The sequence below is a fragment of the Pectinophora gossypiella genome, chromosome 15 (assembly GCF_024362695.1).
Source record: "Pectinophora gossypiella chromosome 15, ilPecGoss1.1, whole genome shotgun sequence".
Lineage (NCBI taxonomy): Eukaryota > Metazoa > Arthropoda > Insecta > Lepidoptera > Gelechiidae > Pectinophora > Pectinophora gossypiella.
In genome coordinates this window covers 5705606-5730060 of record NC_065418.1, presented here as the reverse complement: position 1 = coordinate 5730060, position 24455 = coordinate 5705606, and the positions used below count along the sequence as shown (strand labels likewise).

General features: G+C 35.6%; 1 protein-coding gene across 2 annotated transcripts; it reads left to right on the top strand.

The window, feature by feature from the left end:
* The first annotated feature begins 409 nt into the window (after positions 1-409).
* Positions 410-22512, top strand: LOC126373176 (galactosylgalactosylxylosylprotein 3-beta-glucuronosyltransferase I). 2 transcript variants are annotated; one of them, XM_050019217.1, is made up of 6 exons: positions 410-792; positions 1345-1498; positions 3131-3190; positions 4629-4760; positions 8814-9038; positions 14136-22512. In XM_050019217.1, the coding sequence occupies exons 1-6, from the start codon at positions 563-565 to the stop codon at positions 14298-14300; spliced, it is 966 nt and encodes a 321-aa protein (XP_049875174.1). In that variant the 5' UTR covers positions 410-562; the 3' UTR covers positions 14301-22512. The 2 variants fall into 2 exon arrangements, with proteins under 2 accessions (XP_049875174.1, XP_049875175.1); XM_050019218.1 differs by lacking the exon at positions 3131-3190.
* Positions 22513-24455: the final 1943 nt, after the last annotated feature.

Below are 24455 nucleotides of genomic sequence, written 5' to 3'. Positions count from 1 at the left end.
CTGGCGTTACCTACCTATATTGTATTTTTGAATAATTATGTACCCGATTAATGAGAAAATGGGTAAATATCACGTTAAATCTCGACAGCGCCATCTACATTATTTTTGGGGAAGTAGCCTGGAAAGTCCCTCATTGTTCTTCTGATCTGACGCATAGAATTATTACGACTTGTGATTTAGATCCACTAAAATCTGCGCTACTTTTTTCGCGACGCGCACCTACTCTACATTAATTCAGGCTTAGATTTAGCTCCTTAGCTTGTATAGCTGATGCGTCATTCACGTTCTGTTGACGGATCATTATAAACGATTATTAAATCGATATGCAGTCGATTTTTTGGCAACACTACTGGCAACACTGACGACATAAACGTCAAACGTGTGTCAATATCCGTGAATCTGTCGGTCTGCCAGCGAGCCTGTCTGTCGTTCGTTCGTCGAGTTCGATGATCGACGAAAGCCGCATAGCGGAAGTTTTCATAAAAAATAACTTAAAACATTTCGAACGATGTATCAAATTTGATAGTCGAGAGACTGCGCTCTCGGTCAAGTGCTCGAATAGATGAAATTAAGTGCGCTCACGAAAGTGTTTAGTGACAATAAAATGCCTTTTGTTAACATTAAGAAGCAATATTTAGCTGTCGGGATGTTAATCTTTATAGTATTCTTTGTCTTCAATACTAGGCCTGTTTTTCAGTGCCAATTTACTACAGAAGTTAACTCGCTTTTGCCGACGATATATGGGATTACTCCGACGTATAAAAGGTTGGCTCAGAAGGCTGACCTCACGAGGTGAGGATGATAGAATATGTCGTGTTAAACCTGCCCTTGGTTCTCATCTTGTAATGCCGAGTTTTGTTTGGCTAATGTGTTTGGCAATGGATTTAAATACGTCAATTAATTAAATGAGTAGACTTAATAACTATTTGCACCACATTGCCACAGAAAACGAGAGAATTTTATCTGCAGTGCGCTATAATTAATTTGCGATGCTGTTATAGTTATGTTTTACGGTTGTTTGATATTTTATGAACATTTAAAGATATTTAATTGATTTGCTAAGAGGATTTTCTTGTAACCACCATGATTAATGTTGTATTAGTTTCAAGACTAAGCCAATAACTGGGTGATACTCTTTTAATCTATTCACTTTTACTACCTATTGTTTATTAAACTCATTAACTCAAAATGTTCAGCAGTATCTGAAAGATGTGCAAAATTACCTTTTCATTTATTAATAATTATGCTAAATAAATGGAAACCCGTCTAAAATTAGCAAAGTTCAGTATTATATTGTATATTAAATAGGTAAATAATAATATGACACTCATTTTTTATATGCAGATTATCACAAACTCTTATGCATGTGAAGAATTTCCATTGGATTGTCATTGAAGATGCTGAAACTAAGACGGAGCTTGTAAAAAATCTGCTAAAGGAATCAAATTTGAAATATACACATCTTCATGTTAAAACACATCGAGCAAAACATTCAACGGTATGTACTTAGTATATTAATTACTTATAACTTTCATAAACATAGCGTTTACATGCAATATCTTGACCCAAGTGTCATACTTATTATGAATGACAGGTCAATGACCGGTGGATAGTGTCTGAAAGTGTTAATTTTATAGGTATATAATAATAATCTCACTATCATCCCTATTTAGAAGTACAGCCATCGCTTGTTGAAATAAGTACCAGCATTTTACCGTACTTTATTAAACCGAAGTGATAGGTGGAAAAAATTAAATGTACTTTAATTTTTATTTTTATGTAGCATCGGCAAAGTTTGCAGAGCTTTTGTCCTGAAAGGGAGAGTTATTTTATTTTGCCCAGCAATGAGATAGATAGTAGACACTAAACAACTACATCCAAATAATATTAATAATTATAATTATTAATACTTTCTGATATACATCGAGAATTCAATAAGAGAAAACATAATGTAATGCAGTATTTATTGCTTTTTGTCTGTTATATTTACTGTCGTGCCTTATTGTGGATGGCATTCACTACTTTGCCAGACACAATTGGCCAGTTAATAAACTGACCTTAGTTGTATAAATTCATCTTTTATCCAATAAAAAATTATGTGTGTGGACCATTCAAGATTGCAGTGGGTCATGGATGCTGTAATAGTTATTGATTGGCCATCTGATACGACACGATTCGTTTATAAAAAAACATCGTAGAAGGAAAGAGAGGAAAGGGTAGACCTAGGAGAACATTTATTAAACTAATATAAGAGAAGGGAAGGTTCAGGACGTGTCATATCAGGAGGTGAAGGATTTGGCGGAAAGAAGAGAGGAATGGCGATTACTCCGCCGCCAAGAGCGCAGCTCTTAAATAATGAGATAGTGGGAATTAGTTATTAGCTTTCCACCCGTGATCGCGCGACTGCACGTTATTACTTATATTTTCTGAACCTTAAATGAACTGTGTGTAGGTACTTATGCAAAATTTCACCTTATTTCAAATTTACTGACTTTTTAAGAGTTCTGTACTGTCCACTCACAGTGATACATGATGATGGGTAGACAGGGCAGAACTGGGAAATACCTACTTAGACTTACCTCCAGCAACCGCGAACAGTGGCGCTAATTATATCGAGGGTTTAGACCAATTCGCTGAAGCTATATTGGTCGAAGCCCTCTATATAATGCGCGACGTGCGGTGCGTTTACTGTGCCGCGGGGGCTAGAGTAGATACCTAGCATTATCCCGTTATTAATGGGGTCCACTTACTTAACCTGAAGATTTGACAGGTCCGGTTTTTTACAGAAGTGACTGCCTGTCTGACCTTCCAACCCGTAAAGGGAAAGCCAGCCCAATACAGGTTACGTCATTTACCTCCGAAAATGCATTTCTCAGGAATGTGGTTTTCCTCACGATATTTCCATTTATGATCCGAGCAGTTCGAAAACAAATTCGACAATCATTGGTTTAGGCCTGTGCTGGATTCGAACCTGCGACCTCAAAGTGAGAGGCAAGCGTTCTACCAACTGGGCTACCACAGCTCACACTAAGACCTACTCCACACAAAAAATTATAGTTGGTTACGAAGAAACTCACTGCGCGTTCATGCTTGACTAATAGTAAAATATTGTCCTCTATAAATATTTCAGGTAATGGATATCAATATCTGTCTGTATAGAACATCAAACGCCAACCAAAGTTGGTATTGTGTATGTAGGCCAAAAACTGGTATTTTTGGGTGATTCTGTTTGTATATTGTTTGAATTGGTTGTGCTGGATTTTCATGTTGTTATAATTTATGTAGCTAATCGTCATTTTTTACTCATAAATTCAATTTGATAGAGGTAAATAATCATTCTGGATTTAGCGCTTCGATCAACAATACTACAACTAAGATAACTAAGGGTTAGAAATATGGATAAAAAATGACCTGGGAAATAACAACTTGTTGACTGATGACTGTATTTTGTCGATAACTCATACCTATATTTAGGTTTTAATGTAATATCGTGACCATCCTAGATTTAGATCGTTTTTGTGTATCTGAATTTTGAAAGGAAGTAAAATGAAATATAGGTACCTACGAACAGTGCCATATTTGCCAGTGTTTTAGTTAGTGAGGCGCTATCTAGTTAATATTGTTGATCAAATAGTATTATCAAAACTACAGTGTGCGTTGTTCTAAAATTCTGACTAAGAAAGGAATTTTATTCAATATTTGTAACAACATGAAGTAATTATTAACACGCGTTTTTTGTCAAAAGGTCACTTGATAAAATAATTATGATTATACCTATTACTGTAAATTCAGTAGTATTGAGTCCATTATGTTAATTAATAGTAGGTGCCCACTACCTAATTGCTTATAAGCAGGTGTGGATTATCAGAACCATAATTCGATCCGCTCAAATAATGTAGAGCGACATAATTTTCGAGGTTTTAACTACCTATCAAGTGACCTTTTTCGAAAGTGGCTTAGATTAACAATTGGCTTTAAAGATTTGTTTTGGGTTATGAACTATTTTAATTTAATACATATTTATTGGGAAATATCATTTTTGCAGTTGGGTAAAGCAGTACCTATCTAATGTTCGGATATAGATTAAATTATTCAGTGGGAGAATACACGGATGTTCTTTTTTTTCTAAAACCATCACGAACCATCTTTTCTTTCTTTTCATTTATGTTGTCTATTATTTAAATATATGTTTACCTTTTGTCTCCTCTGGCTTCCGCGGTTTGCGATACGCCAATGGCAAGTTTTGAGAGATTTTTACACTAGCAACTTCACACGGCTTCGTCTGAATACAATTTTAACATTGTAGTCTTCTTGGAACAATGCAGACCATAGCAGTAGAGACCGCATGCGGTTTCGAGATTACCCGAACATAAAAATGTCATAGTTCCATTCCCTTTATACGACCTATTGACTGATGATTCATTACCTACTATTATTATTTGTATTACATGACTGTTTTTTCGTTTATTAGGTGGGTAGTTATATCATTTTGTGCGGTTTATGTATATTTAATACACGATTGTACTCTATTGTATACAGATAACTAACTTAATGGGTATAAATGTGTTGCATTTTTGAAACGGAATGCTAAACTGACATAATTCTTAGATATTTTATAATTTTTTCAGGCAAGCGGGGTGGAACAGAGGAATCTCGCCTTAGACTGGCTCAGAAAACATTTGCAGCAAGCTACGGACAAAAGAGGCATTGTATATTTCATGGATGATGACAATACCTATTCTCTGAAAGTGTTTGACGAGGTATGTCCTTGCGATTTTACTAATATCAACAAGACATAGGTATTTTACGGGTACCAATTGGTAATATGCTTTGTAATTTATAATAGGTAATTTGGCTAGAATCAGGTCGCATTAACGAAATACGAATATATTAATTAATATTCCTATCATACGCATGTGTCGGTTTTACAATAATGTCGCCTCCATGGATAAAAATTTGGATATTTTTAATAATTTTGGAACATTTAGAACACAAATTATCAAAAGTCTAAAATCAATCAAAAACTGAAGTCGTTTTGTTTTTTGATTTGTAATCTTATTTTTATTTTTTTCCTTACCTCTTTTTAGTTGCTATATGATTTTTCATGCTGTCAACGCACCCTGTTTGGGATGTTGACTGACTATTTTTGTTTGTAACTGTATATTTTATCATGTATTGTCAATGTCCTGTTGTGTGTTGCAATAAATAAATAAATAAATAAATATGATATGCTCCTTTTTAGGTTAACTTATATATAAGTAAAATAGACCAATAGCCATATTTTAGTCAAAGCTCACCTGTATTGATGTTTCCTTTGTATGTATCTTTGACTGTCCTATTGTGTACAAAAAATATATATAGAGAAGTACGAAAAGTATCTACTATTATAATACTTTGTATTTAGGTAATACACCTATTTAGGTCGCGAAAATATTACAATATTATTGTTCGTCTATAAGTGTTTTCATGCTCAGCGGTGAATGAAACAATATCGTGAGAAGAATAGAAAATTTGGGGGTATGTGGCCTTATTGTATTCAACGGGTTTTCCCTTCGCGGGTTGGAAGGGCAGACATGCAGATCGCTTTTGTAAAAAAACTGTCAAATCCTTGATAAGCGGACCCCGAGGAAACGCTAAGATGTTGAGTCGTCCATAAAGTTTCCCTAAAAAGGGGCATATGAAAAATGTTCCCGCGTAGAATGTGTTATTTTCAAATAATGTTTTTATTTACTTCTGCTTTTGTTTTGTTGTTTACAATATCCTATTCATACAATATCCTATTTTCTAGTAAACTAATGACTGAATGACTCGGAATTCGCGCGTTTCCACAATGCGAAGTTGTTTTTAAACAACAATTGTATATAAAATAAACTGTATGACTGATTTCTGTCTACACACTTTGTTATTTGTTAGAATTAGTGTTGTCCGAGTTATACTGTTGACTCTACTCGCTTCAAAGAAATCTAAGTTTTTACTCAAGGTTCTAATTCCAAAACCTAATATGGAATCTAATATAGTGAGACAATATAATTTTCCTTCTTCTTCTTCTTCAATGAATTTAGAATTCGGTTGATTTTTATTTTCATTTAAACTTCTTTCTTGACGCTGGTTTTACTTCACTTCATTTCATGCATAAATGAATGTAACTTTCATAAGCTCATTCAATGATTTCTAAACCTAATCTATGAAACACTGCGGTGATGATACTAATATTCGAGCTCTATGTTTATTTTGTACCTATCTATAAATAAAGAATTGATAATAGGACGAGCATACTACTGATTATGGGAGAATCGTATCCATTCCAATCGCGTCCATTATTGCCTTCAGTATGATGTTAGAACTGGCACGCTCTGCAAAACAAACTGTAATATATTTGCACGACCAGTTATGCCATTACGCCGTTTATAAGCTAACAAAATTATTTTGGCCTACAACTGTCGCTTGACCTATACAGTTTCAAGTCAATGAACTTGATTGACTTACTAGAAACTACTTGATAAGGTTATCATAGTCTATATATAATTATGTAGCCAGTGTCTTATACTCGTATGGCGGCCTTGGGTACCTACATTGGAATGATGAGGATGATTTAGTTCATAAAATAGTTAGACTTTCAATCGTCCGTTTTTACATAACCAACATTTCATCTGCCTAAATTACTGCAGCTTTTCACGTAGCTGTAGCGAAAAGTAGCTGCAAGAAAAAAGTCGGCACAGGGTTTTAGACGTTCTTGAAGTCAACCATTGACGTTAAAAAAATGCTCTGTTAAAACAGGCAGAATGAAGCATGATTCTTGATTTATTAACTAGAGATCTGGCGGAAACTAGGGGCACACACAACCCTATCAATATCGGAACCCTGAGCACTTACCTAGAGTGCCCAATGGTAGAGATAGACCTGGTAACAGGCTAACAGCTATATCAGTGACTCCTCATACAAACGTAACATGCGTTATCAGTATTATCAAATTGTAACTACAAGTTCATGTAAAAAAATACTCCACATATCCACCTTATCTATCCTGCTAAGATTTTTGCCCACAATAGTGCTGATTCCTGTACACACTATCTAATTTTATTTTAAGTTATACCTGTCATTTTCTTATCCGCTGAAAAGGAAAGGGACGGGTAATGACAGGCATAAAATTTATGGAACACAAGTCAATTTTAGGTAGAAATTTCAAAAACCCTTTCAAAATTGTAGATTGGCCAATAACCCGACAAAATTAAGTTGACAAACGGGTTGCATATGAGCGAGATGCCTATTTTATTCGCCCGGGTTACTCATTCATTTTAAAATTAACTGTTTTCAATCATCTGTCCCTTTCCTTTTCGGCGAATAAGAAAATGACAGGTATAACTTAAAATTAGGTGGTGTCTGCAAGAATTGGGGCCATTTTTATACACAACTAGCAGTTACCCGCGACCTTGATCTCGTGAAACGCTACTATTAAAACCCTTTCTTCTATTCCGTGATTAAAACCATAGAAGTTTTATACAAAGTTGGCCACCCTTTTTACTCCCTTAGGGGGGCTGAATTTCGCCAAATCCCGTCTTATCGAGCGCCTACGTCCTAAAAACCCCCATGCAAAATTTGAAACTCGTAAAAAATTTTAGTTACTTACTTAGATTTCGTGATAATTGAGTTAGTCAGTGAGTGAGTGACCTTTCGTATTTTATATCTGAGTGGTGTTAAAAATTATGTGTAACTTATAAAGTTGCCATAACCGGCTTTTTTGCTTTTGAATATCAGATAAAAATAAAATGTAATTTCTTTTTCAATTGCGTTTATTTGTCCCTTATCGTCTCGCCGGATCCCTTCCGGTGTAGATAAAGGGAATTCGGCGTGGATTTAGTCCTCATTTTTTGATTTAAAACTTATGTTGCTGTGACAATACAAAAATACTTCGATTGACGTTTAATTTGTGGTTTATTGAAATTACATACTATGAGCTCTCGACTATATCCGAAATGAGGTAGTCAGAGGTTCATCCGTCGCAAGATGAACTAACCTCACGTCAGCGAGCTTACTGTTAGACCAACGTGATAGGTGATGAGCCCTATCGCCGTCTGTAATGGTCGATCCAACTGTGTTAGTAAACTCATTGATGTTTATTTATTTATTTTATTTTTTAAAGGAAGATGGGCAAGCGTATGGCCACTATCTATACATATAATTATGTCGTTTTGTCGATTGGTGCTATTATGTGAAAACAAATACGCATGTTAGAGAAAAAACAAACTTATCGATTTTGACAAAATTCAATGAATCGATCGATAATTTTATCAAGTTGCGCATGTTAGCCCTGCTGATCGTGGTAATTGACTATATGGCCCAGAATGGGAGGATGGGATACTTACCTAGACCTATTATTTGACCTACTAATTTATCATTATATTAAAATTGCTGTTTTCTAATTTATTTATTTTTATCTTTATTTTGGAGGGTTTTTTCTAAATAGAGGGTATGGAGCATACTCCACCACGCATACTCTCCGGTTGATTGAGAGGAGGCCTGTGCCCAGCAGTGGGACGTATACTATAGGCTATTTATGTTATGTTATGTTTCTAAATAGAATATGTCACCCTCATAGGTGCTCACAAATATGTATACTAACTTATACAAATGAAATTAAATATAACATTTAAGATTATTCTCTACTGCCCAAAGCGACATCAACCAATTTATATAGTTTAGTTGTTTATATAGTCGCCGCAGCCGATAACGGGCAGGCGAGAAGACTATTACAGATACCTACTTCGTAAGTATTGTTTATCAAATTGAAAAAATTATTTTTTCTAAAATTACAGATGCGAAAAATAAATAAAGTAGGGGCGTGGCCTGTGGGGCTGGTTGGTGGGATGCGGGTGGAGATGCCGCTTGTGGGGGAGACGGGGAAGATCAAGGGGTTCAATGCGGTGTGGAAGCCGTTCCGGCCTTTCCCTATCGACATGGCGGGATTCGCCATCAATGCCACTCTCTTCCTTGACTTTCCAGACGCTAAGTTTTCCAGAAAAGTGCAGTCAGGATTTCAGGTTAGTTTGAATTTGTTTTTTTTTTATTTTATTGGGTACCTACTCTAATTTTGCCCATAGTAGCCGTATAGTGTAGTCCCGCTGATGGCCCAGTTGGAAGAATACGTGACTCTCACTGTGAGGTGGCAAGTTCGAATCCTAGCACGGACATAAATCGATTTTCGATTTTATTTTCGATTTTGAATGATAAATAATTATTACGTGCTCAGTGAAGAAAAACATCGCGAGGAAGCCTACATTTCTGTGAAACACGTATTGAGCTGATTTTTCCTTTGGGTTGGGTCGCTTCTGTAAAAAAACCCGAATTTGTCAAATCTTCAGGTTAAGTAAGCGGACGGATGAGGTACTATAGTTTCACGTTACCAAGTGTCCTATTTACTGTAGCATTGGAAACTAACCGCCTAGATAATACCAGGTTTAAAGCATGGTCTGCGCCACGGAAGAAGTCCATGGATTTCAATTGGAACTAATTGACAAGTAATAATAATTCTATGCTGCGTCGTCTTTCATGGCACCTTCCTTCATTTAAACCTTCGTTTTGTAAGGCGGTAAGATACACCTAATGTTTTGGCTGATGTAGAAATGACAAGACTCTGAAAAGCTATTCCAGTCTGTACGGTCACGAGCATTAATATGTATACACTTTGGTACCATGGCACATTAACTTTTTTGACTAATTGAACGTAATGTCTCACCAAACGTCAAATATGTTAGTGCGACAGGGTCCTAAAGTGGGTACATTATATTGCTCATGACTACGTTCCTTTGAACCATAAAAAAAACGATTTTCAACATTTTGATGTGTAAATAATCATCTTGCAATATACTCGACTCATAAACGAATATAAACAGCACCTTTACGACTGCTTGAACATAAAACTAAAATACGATAACGGGAAAATCGCGCTCTTAAAAGTATGAAACGAGAAGATATTTCCCCGAAAGTCTTACCTGCGGACCAAAAAAGCAAAATCCCGAGAATTGAGAACCTCCTCATTTTTTTTGAAGTCGTTTAGAAATAATATACATCTAATAAGTATACACACACACACACTAAATTAAGAGCCGCGCTCTTGTTGGTGTAGCATCATTCATGCTACTTTTTAGGGAAAAATAGAGCAGTGGTTTCCCTCCTGCCTTCTGCCCAATAAGTATACAACTCATTTATTTTATAAACTTACCGAAAAATTATTTTCATAGGTAGCTATAAGATATAATATGTTCAGAAGATAGCCATGGTCGTATGCCATAGCAAGCGAACTCTTAAAACAGGTTGGATTTCTGTCACAACATTTATAATACTCACGTCCGTAATCCCTAACAGGGTGGGCAGAGCTACGAGTAATCAGAAAAACAACTTGAAATCACTTTTGATATTAAACCCTAAGATAAAGGAATTACATCCGTTACTTCCGTCACGGGGTCTGTTGATCAATTAATTCCGTCAATTAAGAAGCTTCTAGTGACACCTCATTTGTTAAACTCTAACATGTGGTTTAGAAGTTATTTTAGGTGACATGCAGTGTAAACTAAAACTGACGAACAACTGATGAACAATGTGACGTAGACCCGTTGAAATGGGAGGTGAAGGCAGCTGAACGGCCGTTATGGAGGCGTACAGTGAACACCAAGGTGTTCGACTTCGAGAAGGAGAGACTTCGGAAACTCGATACAAAACGAGACGAGCTCAAGGCGCGACCACGTGCTGCCATAAATTGTAATTATTTAGGAGGAGTGCTGACGTGCATTGAATGCGGTCGTACATTTAATGCTAAGATCGGATATGTCAGTCACTTGAGAGCACACGAACGACGCTCTCATTAGTTGTCGAGTCGCTGTGGCCGAATACGATCGGGAAGGATTGAAACTAAAACTAACACTAACCTAACCTAACCTAAAAATGAACATAAAAGTACAAAAGTTATTATTTGCTTATTCTTATCACGAATGCTGTTATCCATGCCTGTGCAACGCGACTTCCTTATCAACATGTTAATTTTCATGATTAGTAGCTAAACGAATGTCATAAAGATAAAATAATTACGTACCTATTTTAGGACGAGCTGGTGGCGCAGCGGTAAACGCGCTCGGTCTGCGATTGTTGAAGTTAAGCAACTTTCGCAAAGGCCGGTCATAGGATGGTTGACCACAAAAAAAAAGTTTTCATCTCGAGCTCCTCCGTGCTTCGGAAGGCACGTTAAGCCGTTGGTCCCGGCTGCATTAGCAGTCGTTAATAACCATCAATCCGCATTGGGCCCGCGTGGTGGTTTAAGGCCCGATCTCCCTATCCATCCATAGGGAAGGCCCGTGCCCCAGCAGGGGGGACGTTAATGGGCTGGTGATGATGACCTATTTTAGACATTTAGATACATATAAATTTATATTAGATCACGCTTATACTACCTGGAAGACGACTACCTGGACGATCTGGTGGAGATCCTTGGGGGAGGCCTATGCCCAGCAGTGGGCGTCGTACGGCTGATGATGATGATGACGCTTATACTAGTAATTCCGGTCGATAAGTCAATATCGATAGTCGTATTTTGACGTGACTTATTGTAGATTTGTCGCAAATGGCATTAACTTCTTGGCCGGACAAATGGGGAGCGCTGAGGGTCTTCACCCGGTACAAAATATAAGATAAGCATGAGGGTGCCCAGTTGGGCGCAAACCTCCTTGACGAGGAGCTGTGCCCTGTTTGTGTTTATCAAAACTTACAAACCCTGTATCAGAAGAATTGTACTTGTAAAAATTTTCATGATTTCAAGAATTTGTTTATCAAAACTACACATGTAAATTAAATTACATGTTACACGTGTCAATATTTATTTCAGAAGTATATTTTACAATCCCTCTACTTTTTTTGATGAACGTAATTTACCGGGACCAACAGCTTAACGTGCCTTCCGAAGCACGGTTCATCTTATTTTCAGACAATCACATAACATAACATAAACAGCTTATATACGTCCCACTGCTGGGCATAGGCCTCCCCTCAATCAACCGGAGGGGGTATGGAGCATACTCCACCACGCTGCTCCAATGCGGGTTGGTGGAGGTGTTTTTACGGCTAATAACCGGGACCAACGGCCAATCAGAAAATAGTCATAATTTTTCAAAAGTGATAGGTACATGACTGCAACTTTGTTTTCTAGCACAATTGTAACAGTTAAATTCAGTGAAAGCTGATATTGTATCATTACAGACTGACCTTAGACCCGTATGTCGCGTGTTATCAATAATGCCTACATAACTATTACAAAATTAACTAAACTAAACATGCACGTACAGGCTGCTTTTATCTGCTTTTACATACAAATAATGGTTCAAAATTTAAATAATACTCTTTTATCGTGTGGGTTATGAGTTCGATGACCAACCTCATCAAGCCTGGTGGATTATTATTGAGCCGCCAATGGCACCTGCAAATAATACTTATGAGCTCGATTGTCTCATAAGATACAGGTATATCCCTAGTTTGGTAACAAGAGCATACCAATGTGCGTTTCTAAGTAAGTTACTTATGTTACTCTCTGTACGGTCACGAGTATCAGTATGCATACACTTTGGTACCATGTCACATTATGTTTTTTGACAAATTGCACTGTAAGTCTCACTAAATGTTAAAGGGATATTATTAAATGCACATCTGTATAATTTTTCAGCACACTGGGTAACTCCACTATTTAACTGAATGCATACCAGAAAACTGAATGCTATGCAAAAAAATCAATTGATTAACTGAACATGTCACACAAAAAAAAAACTTAAACATCATACAAAACGAGATGACCTTTTTAACCGGATTCACACCAAAAATATCATTCGTACATCGGATATATTATTTGTGAAACAAAAATTCGAATTGCTTATCAAAAATACTAACTTGCACACTAAATTGTACAATCTTACAACAGAATTTCTAAAACCGATATCTAAAAAGTGCACCACAATAAAATTAATTTCCATTATCAAAAAACGTCTACAAATTGACTTATCGTGCAACTAAAATACTTTTCACCTAACTTTATTTTCTTGTTGTTTCTCTGTTTTACTGAAAAACATGTTAGGGCCTGCACCTCAAACGGCGGCGGTGAAGATTTGTTTCGTAACGACAGCAGTCACGGGTGCGAGCGAAGCGAGCACGGAAATTCGCGGCACCCCGACACTGTAGATATAGGTTACGAAGGCTGTATGGCAGGGGGGCGAGCAAAGCGAGCCCCCCGCCATATAGCCGAGTGGGTTAGGTTACTTGTGACCATCGAGGCCCGAAGGGCCGAGAGGCGGCGGTGAAGACCTTTTAAGGTCACTGATTTTGAAGGTTTACTTTATAAAATTGGTATAATGGTAATATTTATGATTTTGGATAAGTGACCTTGACCTTTAAGGTCAATGACCTCCCAAAGTCATCTAAGGTCACCCGTGGTTTCCCCCCACCCTAATACATCCACATTTGGCGATTTTTGTAAAAAAAATCTAAATCCTACTTTTGTATGGGACCCTTTTTGCGACACCCCGACCCTAAATTGAGTAACCATTCAGTGTGCCAAAGTTTAGTCCATGTTAAGTTAGCACTTAATGATTTTTTATGTGTACCTAATTATATGAACATGACAGATTAAATTGGGTTTTATTTAGAATAAACGATGTCCCTAAAAGTAAATTAGATGATGGTTTTCCTTTAGAAAGTTGTACTGTATTTGTTGAACTCAGGAATTATTAGATAATCATTTTAATAATTGTGATCCGTTCAGTAAAACAGTTTTGCAAATAACTTTAAACAGTATATGCAATTCACATTATTTAGTGTGCAAAATTAGTGTGCAAGTTAGTATTTTTGGTGGAACGTTCAAATAATTTGATCGAAAAAAGGGAATATACAGATATCGATTTAAATACATGCCAATGTTAAATATGTTAGTGCGACAGAGTCCTAAAGTGGGTACATTATATTGCCCATTACTGTTCAATAACGCCAGGGAGATGATGATGATATTGTTTGTATAGACATACATAAACTCACGCCCGTAAGCCCTAATAAGGCGGGCAGAGCCACAAGAAAATTATATATTGGTAATTATTATTTTTGAATTTCAGGAGAGTGAGATCCTGAAATACTTCACCACGCAGACAGAGATGGAGCCTCTAGCAGACAACTGCACAAAAGTGTATGTATGGCACACACGTACACAGAGAACACAGATACTCAATCCGAAGAAGCTCGCGCACCCTCCAGTAGACGACAGTCACATCGAGGTATGAACTAGAGTTGCCATATAGGTCGATGAATTTGGGTATACACCACATATTATGTATGTCTGTGTTTGCTCCAATCCTGGCAAACTCCTCTTGTTTCTCTCGGGCATACACCTTGTTTTGTTGTACTTCCCTCGTATAAACAAAGTACGCTCGTAACGGAATATTAAATGTGCAATTTAATGTTAATATTGGGAACGGGAATCGGGTATTAGTCTGGTAAATACATAAATCTGGGGGTAAATGGTACCACATTCATGGTATAATAAAACAAAGTATGCTCAATCATATACAAAGCCGCCATTGTTCGTTTGATGACGTAAGTGTTACATGAGTGTTACCATTGAATTGGGATCTCCAACTTAATGAAAATTAAGCGAATTACTGACTAACGTACTTAATTACTATCACTTGATTAAATAAAAAACATTAAAGTTATAAGCAAATCTTTTACTAAGTTAACAATTGAATTGCAAAGTAAATTAAAAACATTAGTCGTAGGTAGTTTATTTTTTACAAAATGGCAACAACGGAAGGTGAGATGACGTCAGCGCGGCGAACTTTGAAATGTTAACTGTCGCTTTTGAGCATACCTTGTTTTGTTGTACCACAGCCACATTGAAGCAATTCATAAATAAAACAATAATTCTATTTGACATTTGTCGACATTGCGCACTTACTTGCAAATTGCAATATTGCTTCAATGTGGCTTTTTAGGCCTCCAGTAAGTGCCGTAACATAAGTTTCCAGGCGGGCACTATAAAGTAAGGACGCGTGGTTATTTATGTCTGGGTACTGCCTAATTTATAGTCCAAAAAACGTAACTTGATTAAAATTACATATTTTGTCTCTTTCGTACTAGGCCATCTACTGTATCTCTGTCCTGCTGTCATTCTAACCATGTTACGTTTCTTGGGCCATGATAAATAAATACTTCTTCGTTGAAGATTGTATCAAGATTGGTTCAAGATAAGGTATATTCAAATCAAAGGGAAATTGAAATTGATGAAGTTTCGTAGACTGCCTTGAGATATAAATTGTTTTTTTTTTTAATCATTTAAATTATCGTTACGGTTATCGTTAGTGATAGTTTAGGCCCGTTTGACCGACACAAACACAAGTTACTTTATTATCGGAATTCAATAATAAAATCTGTAAAAGTTAGAAGTCAAAACTAATCGCATTATGCATGTATACTTATACTTATATATTGCATTTGCGATAACCGTATCAAACAGTTATTTTTTTTATATTGTAAAGGACTGTACACGCTTTCCGGATAGCGGCAATGCGACTTTACTAAAAATTTAGACTGCACTGTATACCTAACATAAATATTGATGTCATGATGTCCCTAGCGTAGTCCCGTTTCTCACATGGTCCGCTTACCTAACCTGAAGTTTCGCAGCGACTGCCTGTCTGCCTTTCCAACCCGCGAAGGAAAAACCGGATTATTAGGTTAGGTCACATACCGAAAAACATTTCTCGGAAATGTGGATTTCTACTGGATGTTTTTCTTCACCGCTGAGCACGGGATGCATCTATAATGTATATATATTACCAGGTGTAATGTCATGTTTTATGTTTATGTAATGTGTCTGCGCATTCAAAGTCCGCGTATCACCCGCGGATATACTTAATAATTGTACTTTCCATCATAATATGGCCTGATTCGCGCCGCGCAAGTTCTACGCAGCGCAGCGGTTATATAAACTTGCAATAATTATAATAGTTTTCGGAAAACTAAATTGATAAGGTATTTTTTTTTTACATTATTTAACATTGAATCACGTATCGATTGATTTGAATAATACCACGTAAAGAACGTCAACCCTCCGCTCCCCGCCAGCAGCTGAGATAGGTTTACCTCGCCCCTCGGTCTTACTTTAGTCTTCAATCGTGTGGGCGTCAGACGTCACACACACAGATGCACGTATACGATAACGTACATGTGTAGTGCTTGTGTAAAACGAGGTTTTTTGTATGAAGTGTCTGCGCTGTGTATAAAGTGCGTGAACATTTAAACTATGATAGTTTTGCCGCTAGACCGGAAATGCGCGCGCACCCTGTGCAGTAGTTTCAATAATTATCAGGTCTACATAATACATTACCTAGATTCTTAAGATTATACGATTAAGTGCAATTATCAATAAATCTTATATTGAAGGTACTTTAATAGGGTGACTCTTCAATGGGGGACTTTCGACGTTCCCAAAAAAATATAGATGGCGTTGTTGCCTTCGTTTAACGTTCTAGTTTCATAGATAACAGATATATCCATATTTTTATCTTTGTTTTGGGTATGAATGACTATAGGGGTAAAAGGGCTTGTTATTACAATTTACACCCAAGCACATCACATCATTCTGATTAAAATAAATAGAAGCAATATAGATAACAACATAATTATATACAAAACTGATTCTAATATCAAGCACATTTATTTCTATATATACCGCTGCCTTTAGAGTATATTCTTGAATAATTATGTACCCATGATAAAAAAGGCAATTTTCCCGTTAAAGGTATATAGCGCCATCTACTATTTTTTTATGTAAAAACGCGAGCTGGAAAGTCGCTCAATGCTATGATATGTATGTACACATACCTAATTGTATCGTCATTCTACTGTGTAAAATGATGAAACGTCAAATTGACTTTATGGTATCAAGCAATCAAAGGTCGACTTAAGATTGGTCAATGACTAACAATTTCAGAATTGTAGTAATTTATAGACTGGTATCTATATCAATAAATTACGAACGCACTAAAAAAATACATGGCCTAGTAAAAATATTTTCTATAGATCTATATTTATTAAGAACTGCTTTTCTTAGTGTTACTGACAAAAACAAGGTTTTCAGTTTGCTACTAAAATAACAAAACCTTGACCAAGTGAACGTGACCAATAAAATCTTTTTTATTATAATTAATTGGCAACATTCCAGTCATCCAATCAGAAAGCATCACCTTTAATGATGTTGCCTTTATAAAGTTTAAAAAGCGCACAGTGCATAGTTCCTATACGTTTATCCGTATATAGAACAAGAATGTCATCAATTCATCGTTAATGCTGCTTGGAATGTCAACAGTTTTTTCAAACATATGTAAAAAAATGTTAAGTATTAATATTGGAAATCATTTACCTATTTTTTCAACAGAAATTAATTCATCTTGCTTATTATTTTACCATTATGTTTTTATATTTGTTATATTAATATTACATTTAATTTGAAACTAGTCTCGAAAGAATTTATTGTGGCATCATATTGACATTTATGTACATTTATGAACGTAATGTTAACACAGTTTCAATTATTTAATGAATTTTATTAATACTTATATTAATTTATTTAGGTAATAATTTTGTTTGTATATTTGTAATTTTAAGTTACGCAGTAAAGTATTATCAGTAAATAATTAATAATTAAATTAGAATATTTAAAGAAAAAATAATATTCTGTAAGACTTGGTAAGTAGTTAGAATTTTTTACGATGTGAACAACGTCTCCGGCCAAAGTTGATGACCAAAAACATTGGTGTATCATTTTGTCCTTTGCATAATGCAAGAAAGAGATGGCTATATGTTTGGCTATCAATTGTATGTAGAGTTTAAATTTATTCTTAGTGGAAACAAGAAAAGCAATGATAAAATGTAGTTAACTCCGTACTATTGTACTCGGGGCGTTTTTGTCTTTATCGACAATCTTAAGGGAAGTTACACATAACAAAATAATCCACTGTACTATAAAACGCTTCGATCAAAAATGAAATATGTGGTCATATACCTAAACGCTTGAGTAATTTCTTGTTGGTTTACAATGGAAAAATACCGTTTGAAAATGTCATTCGTAAGTGTAACGAACCAAAGGTATTGGATTAACTCTTTTTGTAATACTTAAACAATATTATTTAACTGCTGGTTAGTGAACCTCTCTTCCGCCAAAGATTTATTAATCTTAATGATTTAAATTTCATCACGAATTTCTTTAGAATGGGGTACTTGAGTGTTTTTGTAATCGATTTTCTCACGTGAACATTCTGAAGATATATCTGAAATTTGTTTTTCAATACCTATAGATAATAAAGGTCACAGGCCGACTTACACGACTCTGCTACAACACCCCTCCCTCCCCAACCCAACACCACGCTAAACTAAAACGACTGCTGGCGGTCAACTACTGAGCAGTCTGTCAGCATGCTTCCCGCCAGCTAATTTTAGTCGGGTGGTACCGGAGTAAGTAGTAGTGTGGTTACTACTTACTGGTGTAAGTATATAGTCGTTACATGAGCCATGTCAGGGGCCTTTGGCGGCTCAGTAATAACCCTGACACCAGGGTTGATGAGGTTGGTATTCCACCTCACAACCCACACGATAAGAAGAAGAAATAACAGAGTAAGTGGTCGTGTAAGTTGGCCGAAGATAGGTATTCTAGTCTTAATCTGCTTCGCCAGTTCGAACCAAGGCCAGTGTCCACGCGCGTGGTATAGCCTATCGTATAAGCCTTAATGTTCGACAGACTGCTCCTGTGGTATCCCAAATCAGTGGTGGAGGCATTTGTACTCGTATAGCTTGATGGTAGCTTCTTTGGCACTATTAACGTATCACGCGTTCCTATTGCCTTTTTTTTACAGCTACCTGATTCGAATAGCTGTAATTATATATCAACTAGTTTTTTTTACACTACTAACTAATGTCTTTGCGTCACTTTAAATTAGTTTTGATTGTCGAATCGTCGAAGTGCGCATATCGTAAAGTAATACTTCGGCATAAACTAAATACCAATAGTTATAACTGGTTATAACATTTATCCAGTCTTCCTTAAAATAAACAGTCGGCGAATACGAAATAACGATAAGATGTCAGAAAATAGCAATATTTATTGCAGTACTTCCATTCCATGACATTAAAATTTAGCTTTAAGATCAATTCCAATCTGATACTGTGAAAACTTGATATCGAACGTGAACAGGGCCTCTATGTAGATTGTAGGTAATAAAGATGAAATAAATCAGTGTTATAATGTTATAAATTTTGCAATGCTTTTTTTTACTCATGGTATAAGGAGATTGATATTTAAATAATTGAATAGACTTGTTGGGGATACCTATTTCAACATATTTTTACAATATAGATAACGTATATTTTTTTTAATTATTAGGCGTTTTGTATGGATTACCTATGCCTAATAATATTCTTTTTAAATGCCCGAAAAAGCCCCGTGCTTATTATGATAGGCACGCATTTAAAACTGAAAGAGACAAATTCATATTCGATATTGAGTTTGGTTGATTTCCTTAATATAAATGTTTTATTTAATATAATCTTATTTTAATTTGACTTTGGTGACGATTGTCGGCAGTCGGAACAAATGGGTAGTTTCCAAGATCAAAGATAAATTATGAAATTCTGATTATTACTTAGACAGATCTACTCGTAAATGTAATAAAACTTTTTTTTTTTTCTATTTAACTTATTTATGTCATTTAGTCACGTTTTTCTATGACGTCGCAGGTTGCTTATTCATACAAATTCCATAGTAATTTCGTGTTTTGACGTCTAGTAAAAAGGAACTGATTTGAGTAGTTGGAAACTACCTATTTTATGTGTAGGACGAAAGTAAGACAAAAGTGATTTAGTTTTCAACCACAACAGTCCATATCTCCTCACTAGTTCGGCGTGATAGTCGCTAAGATTTCGATAGTCCAAATACAATATTGTACGACTAATGCAGTGCTATTGATATTCTGATTTTTAAGGTAGTTTAATAAACAGTTTCACTATCGATTATATGGCATTGCTATCTAAAACTAGCACTGTATCTTACTTGCAATAAGCGTATAAACGACCCACGTTCTTTCTTAATTTCCTTCCTATAATTTTTAGGGCTGTCACATTTTTTTCCAAGGTTTTTACCTATTTAATTATTATCAAAGATAAACCCACTAGTGACAACAAATCTCAAAGTAATATAATAATGTAGAGGGTAGGTAATTTCTATTATTTATTTGTATATCGTCGTCTTAAAATGAAAAATTCGTAAGCGCCTTTTTGAAAAATCAACAAAACCTCCAGCCGTGTTGTAGCTGAAAATCAGCATATTGATCGTGAGAGCAAAAACTTACGCTGAGCTATGACTGATTTGCGCTGCTGCAGCACACATACATACCTGGCGTGTTTAATACAGAGCTTCGTCTCTGTTGATTGGTTGTCTGTATCTAATCTTTTCTTTTTGTATGCATGTGTGTCTGTAGACCAAATAAATGTTTTTATCTATCTAGCCTCGATATGGACACCCTAGTTACTAAAATTTTACCGATTGAAATTGGCGTGTCTATCGCGAAGTTTTACAAAATAACATAACATAGCGTCACGCTTGCATCTACCTGCAACTGTGGTGTATACACCCACTCTTCCCCAACATTTTTTTACGAAGTGTGTTTTATTTGCGAGGTTTCGATAATAAAAATCACAACAGCATGTAATTTTTCAAAACTGATCTTACAAGGTTTTCACAATAAGAAGACGGTATTAGGTTTTAGCTTTAACTATACTCAGCATAATATCTAGTTTCTTTAGGAATCGAGTGCTCAATCGTTCAAGTCGGTCTAACAAGTTTTTTAGTGTTTAAGATATGTACTTACATCATTTTAATTTGCCATGTATACCTATTGTTATGATTATATTTTGTTGTGAATCTAAAACCATTGAAACAAAGATTGAGAATTATGTAAAAGTAATTATTTAAAGATATATTATCAGTACTTGACAACCCTATACGTACACTATAATGAGATTCTTGAATTTAGTTTACCATCCTAGTTTTTAATATTTTATGGTCACAAGACTTCCCTAGCAACTTTTTGAATTCAATTATTTTACAACTATAAACTTTTAAAGTAACTTTTTGTTTTTTTTTTTTTCAAAGTTTATTGGCGTTCTTATTAAGCGTTCAAAGCTAAATCAACTGTATCGTTTTGTTTAAAAAAATGCATATCCCTAGTACTCAGTAGAATTAAGGACACAACCGAATTCCTTGCTTGTCATTTAATTTAATTTCACCATATTATTATTCTATATTTTTATATGAAAGTGAAATTAAATCGTGGAAAGAATGAGAAGTCGTTTGTATGATAAAGTTGTTATTAGTAACAGATGTGATAGGTAGGATATATTTAATAACGCTACACCACATAAAATATAGTTTAGTAAAATACGGGTTGCTTAATTTAGGCTCCAGTCGGGCAGCCTCTTCAAATTGCATTACTGTAACCATAATATTGTCCCCGAATTCTGCAAACACCTAATTTTATTTTAAGTTACAAGTATACCCGTTATTTTCTTATCCGCCGAAAAGGAAAGGAACGGATGATTGACAAGTGTTAATTTTAAAATGAAATCTGAGTGAACGTATTTAACCCGGGCGAATAAAATAAGCATTACGCTGATATGCAACAAGTTTGACGTGTGTATCTTAAATCTATCGGGTTACTGGCCAATGTACCTAACATTTAGTGAGGGTTTTTTAAATGCCTAAAATTGACGTGTATTCCATAATTTTTACGCCTGTCACCTGGACACCAGGGTTGATGGGGTTGGTAATCCACCTCACAACCCACGGGATAGAAGAAGATGCCTGTCGATTACCCGTCCCTTGCCTTTTCGGTGGAAAATTACATTTATAACTTAAAATAAAACTAGATGGTGTGTTCTGGAATCAGCACCATTATGATGATGATTATAATATAATTGATATTTACTATGTATGTGGAGTTTGATTAGGCAGCAAGGCAGACAGATGTAAGCTATACCTACAGACTAGACATATCAGGAAAATGTTCTGACGGCTGTTATTCTATACAGGGTGTTAGTGACATCGTAACGAATATACAGGGGGATGAAGTGGAATTTCCTGTCGGAAAATTCATGTTTTTTTTTTGTTTTTTTTTAATTATTTTCAATACCAAACTTTTGCGACGGAAAATTCCACTTGATATCAACTCAGAATCATGACCTGAATCATCCCTCAAAGTTTTCGTTACGATGTCACTTACACCTTGTATATACAGCTCGGAGGGGTGTGAGTACTTAGTTCATCTTGCGATTGATGTAACTACACCAATGGCGATATAATCGTGAGCTTATATATATGAGCTATTTTTAAAGAGTTACACGACCACGTACTGAGCGACAGCTGTCAGAGCGGGGGGGGGGGGGGGGGCGCCGGTGGTGGCAACGACAATGAAACCAACACGTTATAAATATTTGTGCAATAATCCAGTTAGAACTTGTTCATTCTAATATCATTCATTCATTCACTGCCATAGCGCCTTTGGTTGAGTCGCTGCCGAATATCATCAGCAGGTTAAATATACACTATCGATATTCGCACGTAAGGCTAATAAGGCGTAAGCTATAAGGTGTAAAGTAAATAAAAATATTTTTCAAGTGTGACATCTGTTCTTGTAACAACTTTATACATACATACGGGTAGCTAGAAGGCTGTCAAAATGAGATATTTCCATTGAAATTGATTAAGAAGGGTTAGAATAAGGGTTAATGGTTAGTAACGGCTAGTGGAAAGGATCGATAAGCAACTCTTTTGTGATGGATTTTAAGATTATTTTAGGTATAATTTTGTAAATATCGCATATTATTTTACAATACTGAAATAAATTATTCCAGAGTATGTGGTGTTTTTTTTCTATTAGCCTAAGATAAGCTTTAATATGTGACGTTTAGAATAGAATAGAAGAAAGGACGCCACACACAAAAAAAGACAACAACATTATATCATAAGAAACTGACTGACTGACATATCAACGCACAGCCTAAACGGCTAAACGTAGGCACTTGAAATTTGGAAGGGACATAGCTTAGGTACCGTAGAGGTGCACTAAGATAGGAATTCCCGGAATTGCCACGGGAACGGGAATTAGTGGAAAAATCTTTTTGTATGTAAAATCTAAACCGCTTAAGTTAGACGTTTGAAATTTGGCATGCAGATACCTTAGTTAACTTAAAGCTTAGTTGCAACAGGATATTGCAAAATTCCCACGGAAACGGGAGTTAGCGGGAAAAAACATTTGTACGAAAAAATCGAAACCGCGTAAGATAGATGTTTTCAATCTAGCATGCATGCATACCTTAGTAAATATAAAGTTTAGTTATGGCTATATTTTGAAAAATGGGAGTTAGCGGGAAAAAAATTGTATGAAAAAATCTAAGTAAACTGCATAAGTTAGATGCTTGAAATTTGGTATGCACTCCCACACACACAAATATCTCTCTTTTATAATAGACCTAGAATAAACCACGCGGACGAAGTCGCGGGCAAAAGCTAGTTACTTATATCAAATTTCCACTAAAAGAATTACAAAAAAGCAAGACGGATGTTTGTCGAAATGATCATATAAGGTGGTGGTTTAGGCAGATTACCTTATAATAGATAGACAGTGGTGTTTCTATTACACCCTGTAATTTATGGATTCTTACCTACAGTACATGTTTTATAGGTACTCACGTCGTACATATGTGTGCATTACATGATAAAGTTAGGGATTAAAACTAGAAGCTTAAATGTAGGCGGCGGCACAGTTGAGTGTTTCTAAATGATGACAGTTCTCCATACTGTTTAGCTAAAATTCGTGATAAATTGCTATAAAATTTGGAGCAACGTGGTGGTGGAATGAGTTACGAAAAAGAAAAGCAGACAGTTGGAAAAAGGCAGTATTGATTGAAAAGGTTTTTCTAAGTTTTCTTCTGTCCGATCTTTAGGGAATAAATATAATTATTTGATTTTGCAGTTAAACGCTGCGCAAAGGGTTATAGTGTAAAAGTATAATCATCAAGTAATAATACAAATGGGGAACTGTCAAAATTTAAGAACACTCATCAGAAGCGACGCCTGATGGAAGAAATAGGCAGTTTTTATCCTCATTAAAACACTCACATAATACCTACCTAAAGGTATACATACATTGTGTACTACATAGTAGTTTGTTTTGAGTAAAAGTTATAATGTAGGTAAGTAGGTTTATTTTTACTTAAGTAAATAGTACCTATTAAAAAATCTTATTATCATCACAAGCAACAAAGTCAGCGAAGTAGAATAGGTTGTACGGTCACGAGCATTAATATGTATACACTTTGGGGTTTAT

Excerpts from the sequence above, each read along its gene's own strand:
- LOC126373176 (XM_050019217.1), top strand. The coding sequence starts at position 563 with ATGAAATTAAGTGCGCTCACGAAAGTGTTTAGTGACAATAAAATGCCT. Across the intron at positions 4,761-8,813 it reads CTCTGAAAGTGTTTGACGAG|ATGCGAAAAATAAATAAAGT; the intron begins GTATGTCCTTGC and ends CTAAAATTACAG. Across the intron at positions 9,039-14,135 it reads AAGTGCAGTCAGGATTTCAG|GAGAGTGAGATCCTGAAATA; the intron begins GTTAGTTTGAAT and ends TTTGAATTTCAG.